This window comes from Pistacia vera, unplaced genomic scaffold, assembly GCF_008641045.1.
Source record: "Pistacia vera cultivar Batoury unplaced genomic scaffold, PisVer_v2 Contig47, whole genome shotgun sequence".
NCBI lineage: Eukaryota > Viridiplantae > Streptophyta > Magnoliopsida > Sapindales > Anacardiaceae > Pistacia > Pistacia vera.
In genome coordinates, this window is record NW_022196301.1 from 693,294 (window position 1) to 721,222 (window position 27,929).

The following is a 27,929-nucleotide window of genomic DNA, read 5'->3' on the forward strand; positions in this document are numbered from 1 at the left end:
GTGAAAAATTAGAAAGAAAGAAAGAAAGAAAGAAAGAAAGAAAGAAAGAACAAAGAGATAAGAATAGAGTAATGTAAGAAAGAAATAAGAATGTCAGCAACAGAGAGAAAAGGCTAGTTTAGCGGATTTACTTACTGAGCCATTAGTGCTCACTCTATTGATTTCTTTGTTTTTGCAAGAAATAGGTAAAAAGTGGTCGGATGGATGTTGAGAGGCGGATGGAAATGGCACCACTGTTTACTATTTTTGAGCTTATGTACACGAGAATTTTATTAATGTAAAGAATTTTATATATAAAGTAAAGAAATTTTCGGGCCCATTATCTTTTACTAATATGTGTATGTGTTTTTAATGTATTATATTTTCCAAGTATACTAGCTAGATAGAGTCATGACATTCAGAGTTGAAAATTGAAGGATACTCTGGTTCTTATTTTCAATTAGATATGGATGATCAAAAGTCTAGCTCCAAGTTCATTTTCATATGCAGTGGAGGAGTAGTCAGTTGGGAGAGTTCTAAGAAGTCGACTACTGTAGATTCTACTAAAGAAGCTAAATACATTGCCGCTTCAGAAGCAACAAAGGAAGTTGTCTGGATGCGCAAGTTCATGACTGAACTTGGTGTGGTTCCAAACATGGTTTATCCAATAACCTTGTATTATGACAATACTGGTGCTATTGCACAAGCAAAAGAGCCAAGGGCGCATCAGAAGTCAAAACATATTTAGCGTAAATATTACATTTCGAGAGAATTCGTTGGAGCTAGAGAAATTTTTGTTCAGAAAACACCTTTAGTAGAGAATGTAGCTAACCCACTTACTAAAGCGATGACATAGAAGCAGTTGGACTATCATCTTGAGAAGATGGGTATTAGATACCATAGCGATTGGCTCTAGTGCAAGTGGAAATTTTGTTAGTGTATGCCCTAGGAACCAATCGTGTTGTCGGTTTTAGGACATTATATCTTGTAAATGTGTTATGAATAAAAGAAAGTGTTCTTATTTCACATGTTGATTTACTGCTTCATTTATATTATATTTAATATTGCATGTGAAATGTTTGGATGACACGAATCTTCAGGAGATCAAATCATCGAAGAATTCCCTACGTAGGTAATGTTAATGAGGCAATAACATTGCATTGTAGGCATGCCGAATGTCTCCATTGAATATCATGTGATGATATTAGTCTGAGTGATTATAAAAGGTATGTCACTAAGGCATTAGCATGGATAAAAGGTTAGTGAACCGTTTATCGAATACAACCAATTACGATGAATCACATGGATGTTTAGAATGTGGTCAATGATGAATTGTAGGATTGTGCTAGTGTGCCACTGATCCTTAGACCTCAAACATCATGTTGGATTCAACATAGGATGCATATGGTTCATATGATGTACAAACGCGAGACTAGTTATGCCTTGTGTAATAAGACAGTTTGGTCATCTGTTATTCATGTGCGAGGACAAGTGATGGTCAAGATGGGATCCATTAACTCAAAACAATCCAATCTCGAGTTCCCAGACAAATGTCAATAAACATTGGAAAGGAGAAATCTCTGGCCAGAGTATAATGAATGTTAGATGAAAATTAGTTTCATGTTGATGAGTTCCATTGTATCGATAGACAATTCGATTAAAGATTAAGTTAAGGGTTTTAACATACCATGAACCATTATTAATCAGGATTAGATGATGGAGGGATTTTACTACATGGTACGTACGATCAGAAAGAGTTCATTGGAGTTTACACTTTATTGTGGTTTAGGGGTTATGGAATATTGTTAGACGTCTACCATAATCAGTGGGAGTTTCGATTATAAGGAGTTACAATGAAACATATCGAAATTCGATATTAGGCCCATGGCTAGATCGTGGTAAACCAAAATGATCTCACATAAAACCAAGCTCAAGGAGAGAGAGTAATACATATCATTGATTAGATTAATGATGTTCACACGTAAACAGTTACATCCGAATTAATGTATTGGTGAGAAATGATTATCCATGGATAGCTAGCACTAAGCAAGGGTAATAAAGACTTATTAAATATTATTATTGAATCAGATTCAATAATGAGGACAAAAGTGCATTGGTTTTTTATCCGAATCCAATCAATTCAACAACACATGCCATAAATCCAAGTTAAAATTCGACTAAACACAAAACAAGAACAATCTCACACTTACTTGCAATTTTTGACCAAGACAAGAAGAAACGCTTTAAGTATAAAGGATTGTTCCACCAATTTGAATTGATTCACCACCAAATCCCCTTGCCAAGACTTGGATAAAGAACGCACAATCAAAGAACACAAAAGTTCTCTCAAATGGATAAACCAATTTTCATATATTTCAAAAGCAAGTGATACAATGGAATAGTTACCCTTATATAGGAAAATACAAGGATAATCAAGTAAATTACAAATACAAGAAAATGAAATAAAATTAGCTAAATATTACAAGCCATTCATTCAAACAATAAGGCCATGCCTATTTAATGCAAAAGAGACACAATTCCCTAATTCTAGGATCTATGTCTTTAACCACCCCATTAGTTGTCTAAGCTTGCTTCCATTAGATCAAAAGCTAATCAATGTCCTAACTAAGTCTACTGATAGGGGTGTAAGAATTTGGGCCTTTAGAATCATGCAAATGGATCCAATAAGGGGTCATGTGGACTTTCCCTTTTATAATGCAAATTGGGCCGAATTTGACACTTTGAACATTTGGGCTTCTTTTTTGGTGGACTTGAGCTTCCCTTGTTATGCTTGGACTTGGAGTGACTTGGGCCGAAATGTTTGGACTTCTCTCTTTCTTTGAACTTGCTTAGGCCAAGTGGTCTTCATAGCTCCCTACATTCCACAAACCAAGTGTTTTAAGACTTTGAGTGAATTTCTGCAATTTAACCGAATTAGAAAGTGTGTTAGGACTTGCAATTCCTTGTCCACTCATGTTTACATGTGTTTTAGGACTTCTAAACATATCATCCTCCCTGGGTTGAGAAGGATTTTCCCTCAAATCTAGATCATCCTCCAAATATGGGCTTAGATATCCCACATTGAAGCTGGCAGAGACTCCCCCATACTTACTAGGCAACTCCACCTTATAAGCATTCTCATTTACCCTCTTAACAACCTCAAAAGGCCCATCTGCCCTAGGAGTTAATTTACTCTTTCTCTTACTTGGAAACCTCTCCTTTCTCAAGTGAATCCACACTAAATCCCCTTATTGGAATAGCTTAGGCTTTTTATGCTTATTTGCCTTATTTTTTATGTTTTCATTTGATTTTTCAATTTGAGCCCTCACAATTTCATGGAGTTATTTCATTTGCTTCAATTTTTCATTAGCATCCATACTTGGCTTAAAATAAAAGGGTAGGGAAGTGAGATCAAAAGGGATAAGTGGGTTTACTCCATATAACACCTCAAATGGAGTGTGACCCGTAGTTGAAGTAGGGCTCCTATTGCAGGTAAATTCAGCATGTGCCAATTGCAAATCCCAATCCCTAAAATGCTTACTAACCAAACTCCTTAGGAGATTGCCCAACACCTTATTCACCACTTCAGTTTGGCCGTCAGTTTGAGGGTGATGTGAGGTACTAAACATTAACTTTGTCCCTAATTTACCCTATAAACTTCTCCCAAAATGACTTGAAAATTTTGTATCCCTATCTGAGACAATGGTTCTTAGAATGCCATGAAGTCTCACCACTTCTCTAAAGAATAATTCAGCAACTTTGGAGGCATCATGTGTGGTATGACAAGGTATTAAATGGGCCATTTTTTAGAAGCTATCAACCACTACCATGATGGAATCCTTTCCCCTTTGGGTCCTAGGCAATGCAACCACAAAATCCATGCTAAGATCTTCCCAACGGTGCTTGGCTATGGGTAAGGGTAAGTATGGACCAACTTTGAATTGGCTCTTAGCCCTTTGACATGAACCACATCTCCTAATGACAGCTTGAACATCCCCTAACATCTTAGGCTAATAAAAGTATTCTTTGATGGTTTCTAAAGTCTTAGTAACCCCAAAGTAACCTGCCAACCCACCACTATGTGTCTCCCTCGTGATTAATTCTCTAAAATTACACCTAGGGATGCATAATTTTCTACCCTTGAACAAATACCCATCATGCATAATATAATCTTTGAAACCAGGTTTCCCACATTTGGTTATGCATGTTTTCGTCTCCAAATCTATCTCATAACACAACTTCATTAATTCAAAGTCTAAAACTCTAGAATCAAGAAAGAAAGTACGACATACCTTCTAGAGAGTTCGTTGGCTACAACATTGTGTGCTCCTTGCTTGTAATTTAGCACAAATGAGAAAGATTGGTTGAACTCAACCCATTTGGCATGTCTTGGATTGAGTTTGTGTTGCCCATTGATGAACATCAAACTTGGTGGTCCGAATGGAGGACAAATTGTTTCAGCCAAAGGTAGTGACTTCAATGGTCAAGTGCCCTCACTATAGCATAAAGCTCCTTATCATATGTCCTATATTTTCTCCTTGAATCACTAAGCTTCTCACTAAAGTATGCTATTGGCCTTTTGGATTGATTCAAAATTGCCCCAATGCCAACACCACTTGCATCACACTCAACTTCGAACACTTGGTTGAAATCCATAAGGCAAGAATGGGAGCTTCACACAACTTCTTTTTAATCAAATAAATGCCTCATTTCCTGCCTTAGTCCACTCAAAAGATCCCTTCTTCAAACATTCAATTATGAGGGCCATGATGTAACTAAAATTAGGTACAAATCTTTGGTAGAAAGAGGCTAAACCATGAAAACTCCTAACTTTCGTAATTGAACTAGGTTTAAGCCAACTATGAATGGATTCTACCTTAGATTGATCTACCTTAATGCCTTCTCCTAAAACCACATAACTAAGAACACCAATTGCTTCATAAATAATTCAAATTTTTCAAGCTTAGCATACAACTTTTTCTGCCTCAACAATTCAAGAACTAAGCTAAGGTGTTCTACATGGCTATCCTCACATGTACTATATATTAATATGTCGTCAAAATAAACAACCACAAATTTTCCAATAAAAGGCTTGAGTACCTCATTCATTAACCTCATGAAGGTGTTTGGTGCACTGGAAAGGCCGAAGGGCATCACCATCCATTCATACAATCCTCCCTTGGTCTTGAATGTCGTTTTCCACTCATCTCCTTCTCTCATTCTAACCTGATGGTAGCCACTTCTTAGATCAATCTTGGAGAAGATGGTTGCACCATGAAGCTCATCCAACATGTCATCCAATGGGAGTATGGGATACTGATATTTGATAGTTGTCCAGTTGATAACCCGACTAATGACAGATTTTGTGCATCTCATGGCAGATTTTGTGCAAATTCATCAAGGCAACATGTTATCAATCAAATATATGTAATTAACCATTCACAAAAAACTGTAAAATCTGGTACCCTAGGCTCTGATACCACTGTTAGGAAATGATCATCTATGGCAGCGGAAAACAAAATAATTTACATGATAGATCGTTCCTTAGAACCAAGATCAGGGCACAAAAATTACAGTTTATACATAATAATAGAATCTACAGAAAAATCAGTTTAAAGTTTAAGAAATCATACGCACGTTTGGAGGCTTCTCCAAGTTTGTCTCTGAACGGATTTCGCTATCGACCCAAGTGTAGGATCAAACCAATGTAGTCCACACGAAGATAATTCTAACGAACTAAAGAGAGATTTGCTAGATCCTCTTTAGTCTTTAAGAACCAAAAGAAATGAATGAAACTTTGTTTCAAGCAAAAGCATTCTGGCGTGGGAGAGAAGAGAAAGGGGCTGGAATTTTTCCTTTTAATGATTGAAATGAATTAATTGAATAATTCACAAAGTGTTGCACTTATATAGTGCACACTTTGCCATATTCCATCATGGAATAGGTGATAATCATATTTTACACTATGATTTTGCATTGAATTTTGATATCATTTAGGATACTTTTCATACAATTTGGGCCATAATTGCTACCTAATTCTATTAATTTGTCTTTGCAGACCTAAACGATGATTTTGAGCATAAATGACAGTTTTGAGCGTAAATTGTGTAACTTGAGCTTGGAAACTCGGAATGACCTGAATTAAGAAGCTTTGGAAAGCTAAGAAGAAAATCTACAACTTTAATGTTTTGGGTTTTTCCTAATTCTGACTTGAAAATGGTTAAACCTTGGCTTGAAGTCATGAAAAGTACGCTGGGAACTGAAGAAAAACGTCTTTGGACGTGTTTCAGTATTTTTACCATAACTTGAGCTGTAAACCTCGGATTGTGCTGATGATTGAACTACCAGAAATATAATTGAAAGGGCTACAATTCTTATGTTTAACACTTTTCCAGATTCAGACTCTATCATGCTCAAATTTGGCCCAAAATTCTTCGCCATGGCCAAACCTGCATCAGATGTAAAAATAAAACGACGCGTTTTGGCTTGCTAGGGCTTTGTCCTTAAGTGAAAGAGGTATAACTCAGAGGAAAAAGGAAAGAAAAAGAAGCTTGGTTCGTCATTTGGAAGGTAGCTCTTGGAAGGAGAAGATTATTGAAGATTTGGGCTTCAAATTAGAGAAGATTTCTCCATCTTTTGCTTGTTTTTCAATGATGAATCTTGATTCGGTTGGTTTTTGTTATTTTATTTCGTTTTTGAGTATGAACTGAGTTGTTTAGCTAGGGTTTGATGTAATCTTGATACAATGATTAAATTTATATGAATTGATTTACTTTGAGTTTTAATTTCATGATTGAGTGTTTATCTCTTTGCTTAATGACTTTTGGATGCTTGATCACCATTCAAATGTGTGTTGTTCACAATGAGACTGAGAAGTGATTTGTGATTGTGCCTCTTGGGATAAATACCGTAGATTAAGCAAACGCTAGAGATAGGTTTAGCGATCTATGAAATCTAGATAGAATTCCATAAAGCTTAAAAGACTTTGAACTATTAATCTTCATTTTGTTGGGTGCGGAAGCTTAATAGGGATAAGTAGGGAAATGTAGCATGAGAATGTATGTTTTACAACTTAGGGAATTCGATTTTCAATCAAGGAATTAGAACTTGGGTAATAGATTCTATGATTTGGGTTAGCGTATCTAGGTGAAATCAACACCCTAGCATTTTTTAGCATTGTTTAATTAGTTAAGTTGTTGGGTTTTGCTTTAATTTCATTATCATTCATTTATATTTTGTTAATTTGTATTTAGTTGGTTAATTTTCCATCAATCCAATTTATTGTTGCTTCAATTAGGACTTAAACTAGAGAAATCGGTACTTAGTAACACTATCCTCGTGGGAACGATACTCACTCATCACTTTATTACTTGTGCGACTAGTATACTTGCTACATTTGCATGTTTATGAAATCACGCATCAATAGGCTTGGGCTCCAACCCAAACACCCCTTGTATCCAAACAACCCCCTTTAGATATTTTAATAATTATTATTGTTATTTTTCAATTAAATTCAATTAATATATATATTTCATATATTAACATTTAACAAGAACAATAATTTATTTAAATATATACGAACACATATTTAAATATAATTTTACTTATTTAATTTTAATTAACAAATTAAATAAGGGCTATGACCTCAGCAAATTTAATTACATTGTGGAATTACCAAAATTCCCTTTCGTCTAAAAGGACGAAAACGCCCTTCTTATAAACTGGTTTTTAAATTATCTTCTATTTTTGTAACCCGTAGGCTCCTTATCATACTGGCAGTGTGTAGTATTGTGATTAACACCAATTAATTGTCTCACTACACACAGACCAAGATTGGCCCCTAGCAAGACATCATGGCCTCTCGATAGATTCGGATTCAGCGAAGCAGCTACCTGTCAACGATATGGTTACCGTACAATCCAATCCTTTCATCATTCGTTATCTCGACGAGACCGTGGCATAGAAATAGTGTCAACCTCCGTTACTCTCTATATTATGTATTCAGTTACTGGACCAATGACTTGTATTATAAACTGGATAGAGCAACAACTCAATCCCACAGTGGCTGTAGTTTTAGTGTCATTGCCATTTATTGAAGTGCGCCGTGAGATAACTTCTCCGGTACCCGGGAGTGATGAATCCTCTGTCTATCCACCATAATCTTGATGCACTCCTTAATATAGCCTGTAACATCTACTGAAAACTGTACAATGCATGCATAATAACAATAGAAAAGTTGGGCCCAAAGTTTTCTTCTTTTCATTACAATTCATGTGTCTTTTATACATAAAGAGTACTGTTTACAAAAAATGTATTTTAAAAGACAAAACAGGGGAAACAGTGTAGCTATTCCTCATTGCTTGCCGACGCCCCTCCGACCGCAACATCACCTAGAACCTGCATCCACAAAGGAAAATAACGGGGTGAGCACAAAATAATGCTCAGTAAGTAAAACTCTCTATCTGTCTGTCCCCGTATGAATAACTCTTAATTCTTTCCTTATGCTATCTCTGATTCTATTTCTGTTTCTAATAACATCATGGCCTCATCTTACCGGAGGTACGGCCGGATGGCGTTCACACAGCACCATCTCACTCTCTATGGCTATCGGGTGGAATTCACACAGTACCAACCCGTTCTTAGTGACTACCGAGTGAGGATCACAAAGCACCAACTCGGTTCTTTCTAACTATCGGGTGGAGATCACCTAGCGCCTACCCGTTCCTCATGAATTTTGGGTAACGATCACCAAGCATTTACCCGTCTCTAGTCACTATCGGGTGATGGTCACAAAGCATCAACCCGTTTCTACTAAATGTCGGATGATGATCACAAAGCATCAACCTACTTATCTATCACTAACCGGGTAGCGGTCACAAAGCATCTACCCATTTCTACTACTCATCGGGTGACGATCACAAAGCATCGACCCATCACTCTAAGGGCTATTCGGATGATGATCACCAAGCATCAATCCGATTCCCATAACGGTCGGGTGATGATCACAAAGCATCATCCCAACTATACTACTCTTCTAATTCATTCTATTGTAGCATTTTTCAATGCTCTCTACCCTTAGAGTAATTTTACCCACTAAGCTCTCTACTCATAGGGTAATTGCATAAACCATTTCCTTACACTTTCTTAGGTCACTTTTCCATGTACAACTAGTGCCTATGGATGGTTCATCTTCACCAATGCACTTATGAGATGCCAACATGCAATGTTGCAAGAATTAAGGTTCATTTCTCACACTCAAACCTCTATTAGGCATTTCATCAAACAACTCATGTGCACTATAAAACTCTATCATAGCCATGATTCTAAAACTTTTCTTAACCATCCAAAATGGGGAAAAACCCCTTCACAAAGCCACAAAACCTGCCATAGAAAACACTTCCAAAAAGGGGATCCATAATACCCCTTAAATTCCATCTCAACTACCTTGCCAAACCAACAACCCATTTCTCAAATTTGCAAGGTATAAACAATCACAAAGCATAGAAATCTCTATTTAATCCTTCATACATGCTATATTACATGCACATCACATACATACATCATTTCTATCAAAACCCTAATCAAGAAAATTCATAAATCTCAACTTGGGTTGGGTTTTACTTACTTGTTAAGGAGAGACTTCACAAATTCTTCCTTTCACTTGTTTAGCTTGATATCTCCTCAAATCTTAGCCAAAAGAATGAAAACCCTCAAACTTCAATATGGGTTAAAACTCCCAAATCACACAACTTAAGAAGAAATCCTTACCTTAGGAAGCCTTAGGTTGCTTTTCTACCCCAAATCCCTTCAAAAATCCCTTGGAAATCCTTGATCAAAAGAAAAGAGAAGTTGAGAGGAGAAGAATGGAGAGTCACGTTTGAGAAGAAGAAATGAGGGGTTTCTTTGATTCTAATTCCTTTTAATGAAATATAAACACACTCATTCCCATTTTGCCCTTATTCTTCTTTGGGAATTCCATCCATATCCTTTGATTCATTACAAACTCACCCCTATATCAACATATTCTCCATGAAAATTCCTTACAATTAACTCCCCACTTTTCCTGCTAATTAGGGGTAGAAAGGTCAAATTGCCCTTAGGGAAGAAAATATCTAAAACTCAACAAACAATTTAAACGGCCTGTCGCCGCGGCGAAGAAACTTCTGTCGCCGCGGCGAAACTGTCCAGAGAGTTTCCCCATGGTTTCAACACATCTTCGCTGCGGCGAAGATTCTTCTTCGCCCCGGCGAAGCTTGGTACACTAAAATTCTTCTATTTTCAACCAATTTCAGGGCAACAATCAACATAACATTCAAACAAACAAATATAACAAAAACCAACTCGATTAAGGGCAAAAGAGGAAACAATAACAACGTACCTCAAGCGGGGCGTTACATAGCCAATCACCACCGTATTGACAGCTCTGAATAGAACTGCATTAGGCTAGTGTCAAACTACACCAATCGGTGCACAAGGCGCTCTAGTGATCTCAAGTCTAAGGATCACATATACCACCATTCATTAGAAGATTTGTTCTATAGACACTGGGGTTACCATCCATATGGAATCCTCTGGTGGGTCAGTCCAGTGAACTTGCCTATAGCAAGCACCCATGTGTTGTACCAAGCTCTCACCAAACAACCTTGACAAGTGAGATCAGTCACTGCCTTTCGACAAGGTCGTTCAACACTATGATAGCCTTACCGTATTATCTATGCCCTTACTTCAGAATAATATTGGGGCTACAGACGTTTTTAGAATGGCCACCATATGTGCTCATAGGGTTCTCACTATTAAGATTTGAAACACTTGATACTGTCGTCAAGGTTCTACCATTCTAAGGACATATATCAATACATACAATGATGATTTACGCGATAAAGTATAAAATGCCTTTTATTGATCAATGAACATTATTACAAAGAGTCACTTCTACAATAATTGATTGGCTCTAGGGCATCTACTCTAACATGGACAACGGCTTGGGTGGGGCTAATGTTGCAAGGGTTATGGTTTTCTTATTGAGCTTGAATGAGTAGGTGTTCTTGCAGCCATCATGGATCACCTCTCGGTCATATTGCCATGGTCTCCCAAGTAAAAGATTACAAGCATCCATAGGGATGATGTCACAAAGCACTTCATCCAAATAGCTCTTGCCAATGGAGAATGGCACTACTACTTGCTTAACTGTTAGGAATCAATCTAGCCAACGCAGTAGAAAAACAAAAATTAAAAGAATGAATCGATTCCTTTTATGCCAAGATCCAAGTATAGATTATATAGTTTACATGTTAAATCAAAATTCTGCACAAAATAATATTAATCTAGACAAGGATCAGAGATCTTACGCACATTTGGAGGCTCCTTCAATTGTCTCTGAATCTACTTCGCTACCAATTCAACGTAGAATCGAACGAACGGTGATCCACACGAAGACAATCTGAAGAACCAAGAAGGGATTTGCTAGATCCACTCAATGGCTTCAAGAAAAAATTTGAATCAAAGAAAATCTTTGATTCACACACAAAGGGAAACGTGAGAGGATGAGAGTAAAAAGGCTACCTTTTTTCTTTCAATAATGAATGAATCAAATTTTTCTTTAACACACATGCACTTATATAGTGCATGTGCTAAAACCCTATTCCTATAAGGAACAGGCATGGGCTCGAACCCTAATCCACCCTTGTATCCAAACACCCTTGTTATGGTATTTTATTTTTAATTAAATATTATTATAATTAAAATCAATTAATATATTTATAAAATATATTAACATTTAATTAATAATAATAATTCATTTAAATATATACGTACATATATTTAAATATAATTTCACTAATTTAATTTCAACATTAAATTGAATACAGGCAACAAACTCAGCAAATTTAATTGCATTGTAAGATTACCAAAATACTCTTTCATCCTAAAAGATGAAAATACCCCTTGGACAAAACGATTCTTAAATTATCTTCTAAGTGTGTGACCCGAGGCTCCCCATCATACTAGCAGTGAGTAGTATCACGATTAACACCAACTAATCGTCTCACTACACACAGACCAAGATTGGCTCCTAGAAAGGCATCATGGCCACCCAATAGATTCGGATTCAGCAAATAGCTACCTATTAATGATATGGTTACTGTGCAATCAAATCCATTCATCATTTGTTATCTCATCGAGACTGAGGTACAGAAATAGTGTCAACCTCAATTATCCTCGATACTTTTGTATTCAGTTATTGGACCAATGACTAGAATACTAAATTGGATTGAGCGCAACAACTCAATCCCACTGTGACCACAAATTTAGTGTCATTGCCATTTACTGAAATGTGCAGTGAGATAACTTCTCCTATACCCGGGATTGATGAATCCTTTGTCGATCAACAATAGTCTTGATACACTCCTCGATGTAGCCAATCACTACCGTATTGATAGCTCTAAATAGAACTGCATTGGGCTAGTGTCAAACAATACCAATTGGTGCACAAGGCACTCCGGTGATCTAAGTCTAAGGATCACATGCACCGCCATTCGTTAGAGGATTTATTCCATAAACATTAGGGTTACCATCTATATGGAATCCTTTGATAGGTCAGTCTAATGAACTTGCCTACAACAAGCACCCATGTGTTGCACCAGGTTGTCGGTAAACAACCTTGACAAGTGAGATAAGTCACTGCCTTTCAACAGGGTCATTCAACACTATGATGGTCTTACTGTATTATCTGTGTCCTTGGTCAGAATAATACTAGGGCTACGGATATTTCTAGAATGGCCATCATATGTGATCATAGGGTTCTCACTATCAAGATTTGAAACACTTGATACCCTCATCATGGTTCTACCATCCTAAGGACATATATCAAAACATACAGATATGATTTACATGATATAGAATAAAAATGTCTTTTATTGATTAATGAACATTATTACAAAGAGTCAAATTTACAATAATTGAATGACTCTAGGGCACCTACTCTAACATTGACTACTCGGATGGTGTCTCCATTGCTCAACCATTGTAGCTTGTATGGATGAAAATGATTTACACTCGGCAACCCTAATTTCTCCACAAGTGTGGTGGAAGCAATATTGGTACAACTTCCACTATAAATGATCATTGAACAAACCTTCCCTTTTATGGTGCATCTTGTGTGAAACAAATTCTCCCTTTGGTTTTCTTGAGGGTTCAATTGAGTATGCAACAATCTTTTAAGCATAAGCATCTTTCCATTATCGGCTTCTATAACCTCAATCTCACTTTCATGTACTTCCTCTTCTTCACTAGAATCCCTTTGACATGCATCATCAATCTCATTAATCTCTCTAAGGGTCATAACCCTTTAGTTTAGGCAGTTTTCTTGGAAGTGTCCATAACCTTGACACTTGAAACACTTCTTGTGTTTCAAATCTGGCCGTGGATCATCATTCTTCACAAAGCTTGTTTTCTCCTTTGGTGCTTCATTGGCCTTGTTTTTGTCATAGGCCGTAGGTGTCACATAAGGTTTGGTGTAGGAAGGTGAACCCTTTTGGTAGTTATTCTCCTTAAAAAGCTTCCTAGGGGCCAAGGACTTCATACTCTTCAATTGCTTCTCAATCTTGGTGGAAAGCTTGCAAACATGCTCAAAAGAATGGTAAGTTTGCAACTCAATCTTCTATGCAATGTCCTTACTCAAACCTCCAATGAACCTTGCAATTGTATGCTCATTCTCTTCGGGAATATCACTTCTCAACATCAACCCTTCAAACTCTGAATATACTCTTCAACCTTCCTATCTCCTTGCTTCAAATTATGGAGTTTAAGATAAAGGTCTTACTTGTTACTGTTGGGCAAGAACCTTTTCTTCAACATTCTCTTCAACTTCTCCCATGACCTAATCCTAGTTTTCCCTTCCCTTTCTCTCTTCTTCTTTGTATTTTCCTACCACAATGAGGCATACTCCTTGAACTTCAATATGGCCTACATCTCTTCTCATCATTGTAGTTTTTAAATTCAAATACTCGTTCAATCTCATGCAACCAATCAATGAAGTCATTTGGGTCAAGACTCCCATTGAATTCAGGTAAGTTTATCTTGATACCTCTATCATCTTCAAAATGTCTTCTTCTCCTCCTAGGTGCTTCGATTTCACTAGATGAAGCACTACTATCTTTTATCTCTTCCACTCGTGGTGGTGTTCCCATAGTGGTAGTGTGTTCGTCCTTCTCGATGGGGTTGGTGTGGGGTTTCTACATGGATAGGTTTGGGTTGGGATAAATTGGCTATGTCCTTAGACATGTTAACCATCATGGCCATCATGGTACTCATTTGTTGCTTAACCTCATTAATTTCCCCTTGTAACTTTAGGTTAGCAAACTCCCATGGGGGTGGAGGTGAAGGTGAGGAGGTTGGGGTTTTATTTGCCATGAAATTTGGGTGAATTTCGTTTTGTGAACAGTAACCTCGGATGAATAGTAACTTTTTTTTTAATATGGGAATAGTGAAATTTGGGAGGGAAAGGTAAAGTGTATAAGTTTTGGTGATTTTGGTTGAAGTGAATAGTAATCTATGAATAGTAAGGATTAGACTAATTAATGGGAATTAGTCTAGTTAAGTGTGTTTAGGGTTTGGTTAAGGTTTAGAGTTGATTTGGTTGGAAAGAAATGGGTTTAGTTGAATTTGGAAGGAATTGGTTAGGATTGGGTGAGGTGGCAATGGAGTTGGTTAGTAGGGGATAAGATGTAAGGGAGTTGGTTAATGGTAATAGTGTTTGAGGAAAGAGAATGTGGGTTCAATGAAATGACAATTGGAGAAGACAATTTCAAGCCAAAACGCTTCCAAAATCTAACAACTCCAACTTAAATTCCGACCAAACTACACAAATTCAACCCTAAAACAATTCTACTCCACTTCACAGCCTATGCTCTGGTACCAAATGATCCAAATCCAACCAATTCAACAACACAACATGCCATAAATCCAAGTTTAAATTTGACCAAACACAAACCAAGAACAATCTCACACTTACTTGCAATTTCGGACCAAGACATGCAGTGGAAACACTTCAAGCATAAAGGATTGCTCCACCAACTTGAATTGATTCACCACCAAATCCCCTTGCCAAAACTTGGATAAAGAATGCATAATCAAAGAACACAAAAGTTCTCTCAAATGGATAAACCAATTTTCATATATTTTAAGACCAAGTGATACAATGGAACAGTTACCCTTATAGAGGCAAATACAAGGATAAACAAGTAAATTACAAATACAAGAAAATGAAATAAAATTAGCTAATATTACAAGCCATTCATTAAAAAAATAAGGTCATGCCTATTTAATGCAAAAGAGACATAATTCCCTAATTCTAGGATCTATGTCTTTAACCAACTCATTAGTTGTCTAAGCTTGCTCCCATTAAATCAAAAGCTAATCAATGGTCCTAATTAAGTCTACTAATAAGGGTGTAAAATTTGGGCCTTTAGAATCATGCAAATGGATCCAATAAAAGGTCATGTGGATTGTCCCCTTTGTAATGCAAATTGGGCCGAATTTGACACTTTGAACATTTGGGTTTCTTTCTTGGTGGATTTAAACTTCTCTTGTTATGCTTGGACGTGGAGTGACTTGGCTCGAAATATTTGGACTCTTCTCTTTCTTTGAACTTGCTTGGGCTGATTGGTCTTCATAACTCCCCACATTCCACAAACCAAGTGTTTTAGGACTTGGAATGAACTTCTTCAATTCAACCGAATTAGCAAGTGCGTGAGGACTTGCAATTCCTTGTCCACTCATGTTTACAAGTGTTTTAGGACTTGTAAACGTATCAGTTTTATTCTAAAGAGTTAGAATATTTAATGGGATTAAAATTTGGGCCAATTAACAATAAACAATAAAACCAAGGACTTGACATAAATGCTCTTTTCCAATATTAATTTTAAATTGTTTGATGACTTCCCAAGACAATTTAAAATTACACTTTGCGCCCATGGTATATAAACCAAGTGCTATACCATTTTCATTTTTTTTGAAAATAATTGAAACAAAATCACTCTCTCGGCTCTATCTTCCTTGGCTTGTGTGGATCACATTTTGAGGTTCTTCAAGTTCACTTAAAGAACTAAGACTCTAAGAAAGAATATTAAATTGTTGAATAGCAAAGGAGTAGGTAATATTTCATCCTTACCTTGAAATATTTTGGGCTTATGTGTAATGTTTGTATTCTACCTTGCATCCATCATCTTGTTCATCATTTTTACACCATTTCCGTGTCCAAAATGCATGAATCCCAACATATTTTATTAAAGATTTAAGATGAAATAAAATGTTTATTTAAAGTTGTTTAGGACAATAATTTATACTTTAGAGTTATTACCACATCTTTGAACTTGCGGGTACGTAATAACTCCCCGGCGTTGACATCTTCTTGAAACCAAAATATTTCTGGGTTTTCAAGTATGTTTAGAGCTTCTTAGCACGAAACAATGTTTATCTCTTTTATCAAAGTCTATATATTAGATTTAACATGCTTCATTAATTAATTATTAATGTGCTGCATATTTTACCATTATGCTAGTTGCATTAATGATAACTAAGTCAAAACAATATTTTTCGTAATTACACCTCTATTAGGGTATAATCTCTTTATAATAATAAAATTAGTTTGGTTCTACTATTATGATTATGACTATAGAGAGATTCTACTGTATATAATCAACATTGTTACACCAAAATAAAAATAATTTAAAAAATTCAATAACGAAGCATGGAGCATCAACAGATGATACATATATATAGGTCAATGAAGCTTGCAGTTTGCTCTCTCAATAAGGTTCCCCAGTAGCACAACCAATTATCCAAACCCTTTAAGGAAGAAGTAGTTCTAAAATCCTACCATAAATTTCTCTACTTAAACAAAAGTAGCATAACAAGGCCTCTCAAAACTTGATTATGCTTCAATGCCGCCATCAACTTCTCTCTTTATAATTAATTAAACATCACACACACTTTGTATTACACACGACTAACATAATCACTATGGTTATTTTATTAGGAAGATGGAGATCGAGCTTGATATCAATTCTGGCTAGGAATTGTCTCAATTGCATGAGCCAGTTCTCGGGTGAGATTGTCAGCTCGATCGTCTTGTCCTCCGGCAAAATTATAAACCCGAAAGGCAAACTGAAATGCTCTCCATAGCATTTTAACACATTCCTGTGCTTTTCCTTCACATTTGTTTCCATTTGCTGCTTCTGCTTTTGCTTCTCTACTTTCCTGAATCAAGTTCAAAACAAAATTGTCCCCTTGAAATGTAAGTCACCTTTATGAAATTTCAACAACGGAAACATGTATGCATATATATTTGTTTTTTTACCTGTAGTGCAAGCTCCATGCAGCTGGAGGAAACATCCACCATTAGTTCTTTGATTTTGATGAGGATGCTGAAGTCGACATGGATATTATGAGTCCGAAATTTCTTGATTTCCTCATCCTTTGTTCTCTCCAATGCTTCGATTTCTCCTTTGATCTGCTAGTTATTGTTTTTTTGTTAGTTATGGGAATATAAAGGGATAGTATTTAGTGAAGGAAAGTTTAATTTATGGCTGAACTCAGAAGACTAATTACCTTGTTAAAGTAACGTTCAGCCTTGTCCAGCAGTTGCTTCAAGGGAGCCACAATCTTCCAATCTTGTAATTCAGTAACCCTTGCTTCTAACTTTGAGTATAATGCTGTGGCTGTCCTCAATGTTTCCAACTTCTTTAAAGGGAAGCCTTCGAATCGCGCTAGCACCTGCATATCAAACCATTAATTATTCGCAGTTCATCATCATGGTAAGCCATAGAATGAACAACGCTGAAATTAAACCTGAGATTCATCAGTCAAATTCTCAAGTAGTGATTCTACTTGTTTCTGGAACTTAAGCAGCTCGGCCATGTCCTTCGTCTGGAAAATACTAATTGAAGATTTCAACTCTGTAATTGGTTTTGCATACTTTTGAACATCTTCTTCAATTTTTTGGAAGTAAGCCGATCTGAGAGATGCATAAAATAACATAAATTTAATTCATGTCCTTGAAATATAAATAACTCAAAGATGGATTAATTTAGCATATATTTATACCTCTTTGTCATCTCTGCTAGTGCATCAGCCATTCCTTTTCCACCAGCTCCAGCTCCAGATCCACCAACGCCCCTTCTTCCACCTGTTGATTTACTTAAATCATTCCCTTCTACCTTCCCTTTTAGAAGCCGATACAAACTCCCCATTTGGCTTGATCTCTTCAATTTAGTTGATTTCTTGGGTCGCAAGGATCGCACTACACCAACTGGAGGAGGTGGAGGTGCAGCAGCTCCATTTACAACTGGCATCGGTGGCGGCCGCGGCATTGCTAATAGTGCTTCTAATACTGCTCCTGACCTTCCAGGTGGTGGTGGAGGTGGTGGAGGTGCTGCTGATACAGCTCCTAACTTTGCAGGGGGAGGCGGTGGTGGCGGCGGCATTGATTGTGCTGCTGTGAGATTTGACTTCCACATGGGTGGTGGTGGTGGCGGCAGTGGCGGTGTAAGTGTTAAGTTTGGCCGGAAATCAGGTGATGGAGGTGGTGTAGGAGTTGATGGTACTAGTGCTACATTTGGAGACAAATTTGGCTGTGATGAAGGTTCCCTTGCTATGGCTACAGGAGCTGTCACCAAATCCTTTGGCTTTTCAGTTTCAGTGTAATGTTCTTGTGTGTCTTCAATAATAGCAGCTGGTGCTTTATTCACTTGTGCATCTTCCATAACTTCATCAGCAATAATGTTGTTTTGAGTGGAAGTCCTTGAAACTTGAACTCCGGCATGAGGAGGCATATGGAAAGACAGGCGCTTGACATCAATGGGGTTTAATTTCCCCACTGCTTGAACTCTTAGAGACAAGAAAAGAAGTGAGGTATAAGATGTATTACTTCGAAACTCTCCAGCCTTTCTCATTTCCGGAAGCACCGAGGTCGGCGTGGCTGGTGAGCCACAAAGAGAGCTGCCGTCGTAGTCTGAACAACTCTCCAGGATTTTCGCCGATTGACTACCTCGTGGACTTGAATCTTTCTTCTCCTCGTCTTCATCCATCATATCAAACTTCTCTCTGGCTATCCTAATCAAGGAATCTAGTGTTGCCATTACACTTTCAACTGAAACAAAAATATAAAGTTTTTAGCAAATTCAATTAAGAATCTCAAAAGGGTAATTGCTATCTAAATATTGCAACTTCATATATTACCACGGTGCTCTGTGTTGCTGTTCTCCATATCTCCGTGCATATCCAATTCAAATATGTCCATGGATTCGTTATGCATCGTCCACGAACTTTCTACGGATTTCAAAGTCTTTGAAAAGTGATCCAGAACTTGATCTATAGATGTTTCTTTCATTTCTGATAACTGAATCCTCGGAACGATTTCAGGATACAGATTTTGGAGATCTTTAATTGTCCTCATCACCAGCTGCAAGTGAGAAAAATTTCAGGATTTATGATACTTTTGATGTACAAACTTTTGAGAGGGTAAGTACGGACAGAAAATAATACCTGTCCTATTGAATTTGAACGATCAGGAGGAGGTAGGTCAATGATGTCACTGAATGTCATGATTTTCTTCTTCAGCTTTACCATCAAAATTTCGTCCGAATTTCCGAATGACTTGTTCATTCTCAAGCCTTTAACTTCCTTCTCATTCATGAATAGGGAAGAGCCTTTAAAAGGGTCCAGCAGTTGCTTATTTCCCTGTCAATATCAACATTGCTCATCAATGCCAAATTGATAAACCATTTATCCTTCATCTATAATTCTGTTATCAGAATTATAAAAACAACTAAACGTCAGGAAACCTTTATTAATCCTGGAACACAATGAAAAACTATGACAGAATTATACCTCATTTTTCCTATGACCCAACAACGTGTTCGACGGCGAGAAACCGCAGACTCTTGCTGCTGCCATAGCTTATCTGCAATGCTAAGTCTTATATCTTGATGTTGATGATGTATATATATGTATATGTATATAATTTCTTTCTTCTATTTTGCTTTTTGTGGTCAATGAATGACTAAAATACAATGAATAATTCAACTCTTATTGAGCAATAAACTAAAACGAAGTTCAAAAGTTTCAAATGCGAAATTAGTTTCACCGACGTGCAGCGCAATTAGCTTGTAAAATTTCCTAATGGGCCAAAGAGATTCCCTCTAAAAAAAATTATCTGAAATTTCTCCAGAAAATGAAAAGCCGAGTTGAGAAACTGAAGTTCGAGTATTTTAAGGACAATTTACAGCTTCATGAGTTGCTGTCTTGTTGGCAGTTGGGTTCATTTTTAGTCGAGTGTCAGAAATTTTGAGTTTGTTTTAACCGCTAACTAATCTTGCCATGGATAAAAGGATTTGATGTTAGGTTGGATTTTCGACAGATAATTATACAACAGTTTATGAGTTGGCTGTTTTGTATCCATTATTTATCGATATAACTAATTTCAACTTTACAGTTTCCACAATGGGATTTGCAACTACATTTTTGTTTCTTCTAAATTTGTCTACAATTAATTTATCCATTTCCAACCAACCAAACCGTGTTATAATAGGTAGGCGTTTGCACAACTAAGAAGTATTATTTATATAATTAAAGAAAATGACACCTCACCTGCTGACTCTGCAGAATTTTTTTCTTGGGGAATTCCCTACAAAATTGTAGAATGGTCAAAGACCACTATCAAAATCTGATAGGCTTGTATTAATAAGTCAAATTAATAGAAACATTAACTAAATTTATCTTTTTTTTTGTCTTTACTCTCTATTTTCTCACTGTCCAAACAATCTGATAAAACCAAAACCAGGGAAATGATTGCAAGGATTTTAGATCCTTCAACTTTTTCAAAAACTGCAGTTTTTTATTCCACCATTTGATTGCTTAACACTGCAAAAGAAAAAAAAAATGCTTGTGATAATTATGCAGAATTGGTCCACCTTCTATTAGTTGAATTCCAAATGCATGTATATAAACTAAGGTCTTTTTATTGAATGGTAGCTGCAAAACATCTATCAAAGACCATGATTTCAGAAAAATGCTGACAATTAATTGAATTTAAAATATAAAATTTTGTTCAAGTCTGTATATGCAGTACATGTTAATAATAACGTAGCATATATAATTAAATTTGGTCTACTTTCTAAAGAGTACATTTGACAGATTCAGCAAAATATTAAAGCTTAATTTTTAGTAATATTTCAACTATTCTTTGGAAATAAGAACAGCAAAAAGTGTTAATCACATGGTGAAAGATATAAAGAAGCATTAACAAACAAGTAATGGCTCCTTTAAGATATATGCTGCCATAATCCATGTAAACAATCATTCACTGCCACAAAATATATGTAGGAATCTTTAAGTTTTACAGGGTTCAAAGAATTAGAATTCCAGAAAATAAAAATTACAACTCTTGGCAGATTATTTATTTCCCTAAAATACAAATAATGACACCTTTAGACTTCAATCAAGTCTCTAATCAGATTATGCCGCCTGTAGAAAACAACGGAAGAGAAAAAATATATAACTAAAACAAAAACTATACATTAAGTGGGAGCAAACTACACAAGAAGTAGTAGAAATCTTAAAGGAATTGGTAATAACAAGCTGATATCAGCTCCAGCAGTTGGATCAGCTGTGATCTAACGTTGAAGAACATGCAATTAAGTACCATTCACGTTTGAGCTTTTCCTTAAGATGCTCCAATTCTAGAAGAAACAATCTTGTTTGTCTCTTGAGCTGCAGAACGAGTTCTATTCTTGTCAGCAGTAATGCTTCCTTTCGTTGTTTTACTTTGTAATGGTACTTTCTTGCATACTACTGGAGCCAAACCACTAGCTGCAGTTCTCTCAGCAATTCTTTTCTGCCGTTGAATTGCCAATTCTTCCATCTTCTTCCGAATCTCTTCTTCCTGCTCACAAGCATGTTTTGAAAAGTTACAAAAGGAATACAAAATGTTGAAAGGTAATAAAATAGCTATTCACATTAAGCAACCAAATGCGCATCACTACCTTCTCCAACGTGCTCTTCTGAACTGCCGGCCTACTCACAAATGGTTTCCTGCTCTTTGAAATTAGCTCAGGTTTGGTCTTCCCAATTAATCCACGAGTAACTTTAGACTTTGCGTCTGTTCCTGGATATTTTGCTCCATCAACTTCATTATTCTTAACAACAGAGGCCTCAGAATTTGAAGAAAGCCTCTTATCTTCAGCATCTGAGAACCTCCTATTAGCTTCCTCAAGTGTCACGTCGACTCCATGATCCACATTCCATGAATTATTCACAGATTCAAATTTAGATTCTCTTTCAAGCACCATACACAAGTCATCAGGTTCACATACTTCATGCTTATCTTGTGAGACATTTGCAGCAACATTTCCAGGGTTAGCAGCTGAAGTTAGGCCTGCAACCATGCTTATGTCTGTTCTCCATTGGGAATCGTATAAATCATCAGTTGCTGGTTGAGACTGTACCATGAAGGAATCATCAATAAGTACGTCTTTCCTGTGTTTCTCAATCTGGAAGTGATCCCCTACTGACATATCTCCATCAAAGATTGCATGCTCTCTGGTTGATTGCTGGTTTTCTGGTTTCCCAGAGTGATTGGCTACAAACCAATCTTCTGCCTTTGCTGTCTTAATTATAGATGAATCAGCAGCAGATACAATATCATCAAAATGACAACTAGATTCTTTTGGTGCCTGTGAAAACAACAAATCTGCATCTGTACAATCCCCTCTTTTCAAGACAGAGCGGAAGTTCTCTTCATTTTCAAAACCTTCCAGCTTAGCTCTATGTTCACTTCCTCCTTCCCTCTCATTTACAACAAAGGAGTCAGCTGCAATTATCCTTTGCTTGGGAACTTTTTCAGATTCTGGATCCACAGCAGAGCTGGTTGCAGAAGAAATTCCACCTTCAGAGCTTCTGACAATTAACTCTTCATCCCGAACATCCATTGAGTGCATCCTTTCTACACCATTAACCGTTGCATCCTCATCTCTCATGAGAAGATTTTGGAATGCATCCCAGTTTTCATTTCCCTTTCCTCTCTTAGACACATCTGCAACTGAGTTATTGTCAAAATCCTGGTCACTAGCATCATTTGATCCATTTGCAACATGGAGGTTTTTGTTAGCATCTCTATTTTTTTTATTACTTGAGTTCGACTTTCGAGATTTCTTCAATAATCCAACTGCATCATCTACCTTTTTGAAGGAATCTTGATCGATGAACTCATTCTCATCTGAAGAAGATTCACCAGACCCTCCACTTTTTTCTCCATTTCTCCTCTTAGGAGTAATGTAATTAATATTTCGAATGACAACTGTTCTGGAGGACTTCGTCCTATGCTTTTTCCTGTATGAATGCTCAGTTGAAGAATTCTTCTCCTGCTGTATGATTGAATCTGAGTCACTCCCAAAGTCTGAGTCACTGGATTCAGTTTGTCCATCTTCTTCTGAATGTTCAGAACCTTTTCTGTTAAGAAAATTTTCTTTCTTTCGGGAAGATGACTTATGATTCCTATGATAATCACCTTGCCATTGCATATTCCCTGCATAGTGAGGGTGCATCGGAGGAAAAGGGTACCCTTGATAAGGAGGCAGTTGTTGAATAGGGCCCTGAAAACCATACATATACTGTGGTAACTGGTTTGGCCATGTTATTGGAACTTGAACTTTCGCAGGCAAGTTATCATCTGCACATTAAGTTTTTAACATCAGAGAATAGCCAATTGTTTATTGCACATATCTATTAATGTAACTGCTCGAAATACAAGCTGGTATACATGCCATCACGAGAATAGAAATCATGATTCTAAGAAACCATAGTTATTTTCACAATTATAAAAGCAGCCCTGTTTGCGATCAATGTTTTGCTGCTTTATTCATGGGGACTACAGACCACAGGGGCTTTTACAAAGCCATTGAAAATTTGAGTAAGATAAAATGAGGAGCAGCAACAAGGAGGCGCATATCAAAAGGGAAGACAAACCTTAGCATTTGTACAAACAAGTGCAGCTAAGTAGAAAACAAGAGCAGCGTTGAGGGTAATAGAACATTTAATGATAACAAGAAGGAAATATTATAAACCAACAAGGAGACATCTAATTTCACTTAATGCATGAATAATGTAAATGATCTCCTTAAATGACTAGAAGTTCTCTGTAATGAAGCCTTTGATGAGCCACAGACTTTACAGTCAGATGTTCTAGACTTCTAGCGCATGCAACAGTTCAGCAAAGAAGAAAGAAATGAAAATTTCACTAATACCTTTTTTGCCATCTGAACTTGCACGACTCGCAGTTGAATCAGATTTTGACATATCCAAAGATTCATTTGGCCTGGGATTACCATTAGATGTAAAATTTAAGAGAACACTCTGATTTGGGGTGATGGTTTCATTCGCAAGTACAATGCCAGATGTCCCCAATAATGACAGTTCTGATGGGGAGCATGCCTCCATTGCTGCTAGTTCCTCCATCCAAAGACCATCGCCATGTTTTTTCTTGCATAATTCCTTGAAATTTATGCATGCTTCCCTATAATAATTAACAAGTGATTTTAAGACTCATTCAGGGTCAACATAAAAAAGAACTTCAGAATTTTCATCATTTAAAATGTAATGAGGAGGAAAATGGAGACAAAATAACCCATGCAAAAGCCATAGAGCTATTAAAGAAGGTCTTAATCACCTTCCATTGTATAGGTAATTGACTTCTAACCATTGCAGATGACAAGTCAAAACTAAATAGAGAATGCAATATTGACAACCTATTGAGCTAGCTAAGAATGTAACCCATCTTTCATCAGAGAGACTGGCAAGCAGAATAAAACCAACCATCTTCACAAATTAAGAAACAACTTGTTGTCTATACAGCATGCTTTCAGTGCTCGGTATCCAACCGCTTAGGCATTTCAGAAAATAGAAGACAGAGCCACACAGTATCTCAGCATCAGGGCGGAGAGGCAGTCCAAGTGCAAGAAAACAATTGATCAAAACTGAGGAAAAAGTACACTTAAATTTCAAATGCTAATAACTTCATAACCTTTTTCTTTGGACATAAATAAATACTGTTGTCCAAATTCAATCAGAGAGGAAAAAAAGTCATTTCTTACCTATACAGGAAAAACATGAAAAATGAATAATATGCCAAATATACTAAAGTGTACCAAAAGCTTTAAATCTGATATAAGAAATCACGAGAAAAAGAAAATCATTATGACAATATACTAATATAAAGACTAGAAATGATTTAAAACAATTCCAATTCAGATAACATTGAGTCATTCATTTAATTGTTTTTTTATTTGATTATTTTTCATCCTTTTGATCTCACATTTGCTGGCATTGATAGCCATAATTTGGAGCAATTCTTACCTTAATCGTGAAGCTCCATATGTATCAGCAAAAGAAATGAGATCATCTATGCTGTCAACTTCGAATCCAGCAACAAGCCCACGGGCATAAGCCATTGCTTGCTCTTTCCGGAGCAAGGCTTTCCGAGTTCCCAACAGACGTTGAAGTTGAATCCTTTTCATTCAAACAACTAACTAATCAATAATAATGATACTCAACAGACTGAATATAGAGCAATTTATTTACCAAGTAACACAGTTTAAAAGTTAAGATGAATTACTTCGAGTTCTCTTCTTGTTCAGTATCATTGTGTCTTTCAAGTTCACCTTTCAGCTGTGAGCAAAAACCAAAGATGAATTCAAAATGACATGGAAATTGTGAGAAAAAATCACCACTACAAATGATGGGGATAAATGATATACCTTAGAGGAATCAGATGACTTCCTTATATTACCATCCTCACTACCTGATTGAACAAAGTTAATTTGAAATGAGAATAAATGATAATTGCACTGATCTACAATGAACAAAAAAGCAATTTCACAATAAATGGAAACTTGGGCAACAATAGATTAAGTCCTACACACCTTGCTCCACTTGCCCAGGCACACTAGCGTTTGACAACTCGTTAGCTTGAATTGACACCTCGATCTGCAAAATCTCCTTTTCGAGACTGACAAACCTCTCAAGCACTGCTGGTGTGCTAACAAACCGCACAAATCTGCAAAATTCAGGGTGCAGAAGTCATTTAGAAGCTAGACTTCCCAGTTTCTAATTTAAACTTATGTCTTCATCTCAATGCTAGTAAATTTCAGTCTTTATAAGCCTTCAACTTAACCAAATCAGTGAAATTGAAGTGTAGATTTATTTGTTAACATCCAAGAAATAAATTAACATCATTTAATTGCATGACATTCGAGAATAAATTGAAAATTATGTAGAATTTTATATCAAGGCTAGTGGATAATCCACCAATTTGACAAAAAAAAAAAAAAATAATAATAATACTAATAAAATTAACAAGAGATCCAAATTACCTCTCAAATGTAGCTTTAGTGAACCAGGAGGCATCACGATTTGGTGGGCGAAGAGTAATGGAGTATCCCCCTTTTGAAATTTCATCTCTTGCAATTTTAAGATGAGAAATGAAAGGTTCAAACAACCCAGAAGCTAATTTCTCACTATTCCCTCTAAAGAACAACACCAGATCAAATCTTCACACACACGAAAACAAAAAATAAAAAAACCACCAGAATTAGCCCATTTCAAGCTTTCATAAAAACAAAAACATAACAAAACCATCAAATTCAATGTACCTCGTCCGAGTTGGAGTGAGCTGAAAGAGAGCATAGTCAAGGCGAGCTGTTGAATCCATGAGAAAAAAAACGAGAAGTCAGAAAGATAGCATGAACTTCGTTAAGTGAAAGTGGGTGTTCCTCGAAGCATAGGCAAATGATTAAAGAAAGTAATTAAGAAAATAAAGAAAATGTGCATGTTCATCGAACGTGAAGAAGGCGAGGTGTTGTGTTTTGTTTTGATTTGATTAGATGAATGAATGTCTAAGGAAGAAGCCAGCCAAAGATGATGAGGCTGTGCACATGGAGAGTGATTTGGGCATCTGGGTCTTCTGTAAAATGGACCCACATGCCATAGATTTACACTTCACTTTTTATCTCAATGACGACTCTGACTTCAATCTATAATCACACACTCAAATCAAATCAAACAAACAAAATCCATGGATTTCAGACATTAAAGTGATGTTGAAAATAAGATTATGGAGTTGGTTGGAACGCACTTGGAAGGTCCATTTGACATTGTTGGTTGCTTTGATTTTTTTTCACCACTCTAAAGACTAATTGTGTCTTACATTTAATATGAAATAATTATCCATTATGAACCCAATTATTGTGGTGCTTTCTTTCTTTATATTATACATAATAAATTTATAATCATCTCAAATAGTTAATAGATTCTTTATATTATACATAATAAATTTATAATCATCTCAAATAGTTAATAGATTGCTATATTATTTCTTTTTGATAATTTAAGGATATTATAGTTCTAGTTTTGTAGAGTGTGCCCTAAAATTACAAACAATATAAAATTTTGATTATTTTGATGCATTTGATTTATAAAAAAAAAATAAAAAACATATTTTTCATTATATTTATATGATAACTTTTTTGTTTGTTTGTATTCTTAAGTGTGTTTTACTGTTTTACAACAACTAATTCTTTATGTTATTATATTATTATTTAGATTTTGTTTTTTGTTTTTATACCCCAGGTCCAAGAACTATTGGTCGGATAAAAGCTCCCGAGTGGTTACCCAAATTTGTGTTTAGAGGAACTCGAACTCAAAAGGCTATAGAATCTTCTTTTGCTCTTTTACCATCAGACCNTATAATCATCTCAAATAGTTAATAGATTGCTATATTATTTCTTTTTGATAATTTAAGGATATTATAGTTCTAGTTTTGTAGAGTGTGCCCTAAAATTACAAACAATATAAAATTTTGATTATTTTGATGCATTTGATTTATAAAAATAAAAAATAAA

At 36.2% G+C, this 27,929-nt stretch overlaps 2 protein-coding genes across 3 annotated transcripts; both read right to left on the reverse strand.

Annotated features, from left to right (window-relative positions):
- Positions 1-16,762: 16,762 nt before the first annotated feature.
- On the reverse strand, positions 16,763-19,709 carry LOC116145952 (uncharacterized protein At4g04980). Its single transcript, XM_031431377.1, has 8 exons — positions 19,522-19,709; positions 19,216-19,438; positions 18,082-19,126; positions 17,827-17,992; positions 17,587-17,751; positions 17,336-17,488; positions 17,015-17,235; positions 16,763-16,901 (listed from the first exon to the last, which is right to left on the reverse strand). Exons 1-7 carry the CDS (start codon positions 19,669-19,671, stop codon positions 17,038-17,040), a joined length of 2,100 nt encoding a protein of 699 aa, XP_031287237.1. The 5' UTR covers positions 19,672-19,709; the 3' UTR covers positions 16,763-16,901; positions 17,015-17,037.
- Positions 19,710-21,282: 1,573 nt separating this feature from the next.
- On the reverse strand, positions 21,283-27,215 carry LOC116145949 (COP1-interacting protein 7). Of its 2 annotated transcripts, XM_031431374.1 has the most exons (10): positions 27,164-27,215; positions 26,682-26,727; positions 26,403-26,579; positions 25,953-26,086; positions 25,788-25,831; positions 25,646-25,698; positions 25,387-25,539; positions 24,279-24,547; positions 22,020-23,704; positions 21,283-21,919 (listed from the first exon to the last, which is right to left on the reverse strand). In XM_031431374.1, exons 1-10 carry the CDS (start codon positions 27,174-27,176, stop codon positions 21,701-21,703), a joined length of 2,793 nt encoding a protein of 930 aa, XP_031287234.1. In that variant the 5' UTR covers positions 27,177-27,215; the 3' UTR covers positions 21,283-21,700. The 2 variants fall into 2 exon arrangements, with proteins under 2 accessions (XP_031287234.1, XP_031287235.1); XM_031431375.1 differs by lacking the exons at positions 25,953-26,086; positions 26,403-26,579; positions 26,682-26,727; positions 27,164-27,215 and having other exon boundaries at positions 25,387-25,555; positions 25,788-25,833.
- Between the last annotated feature and the right edge of the window lie 714 nt (positions 27,216-27,929).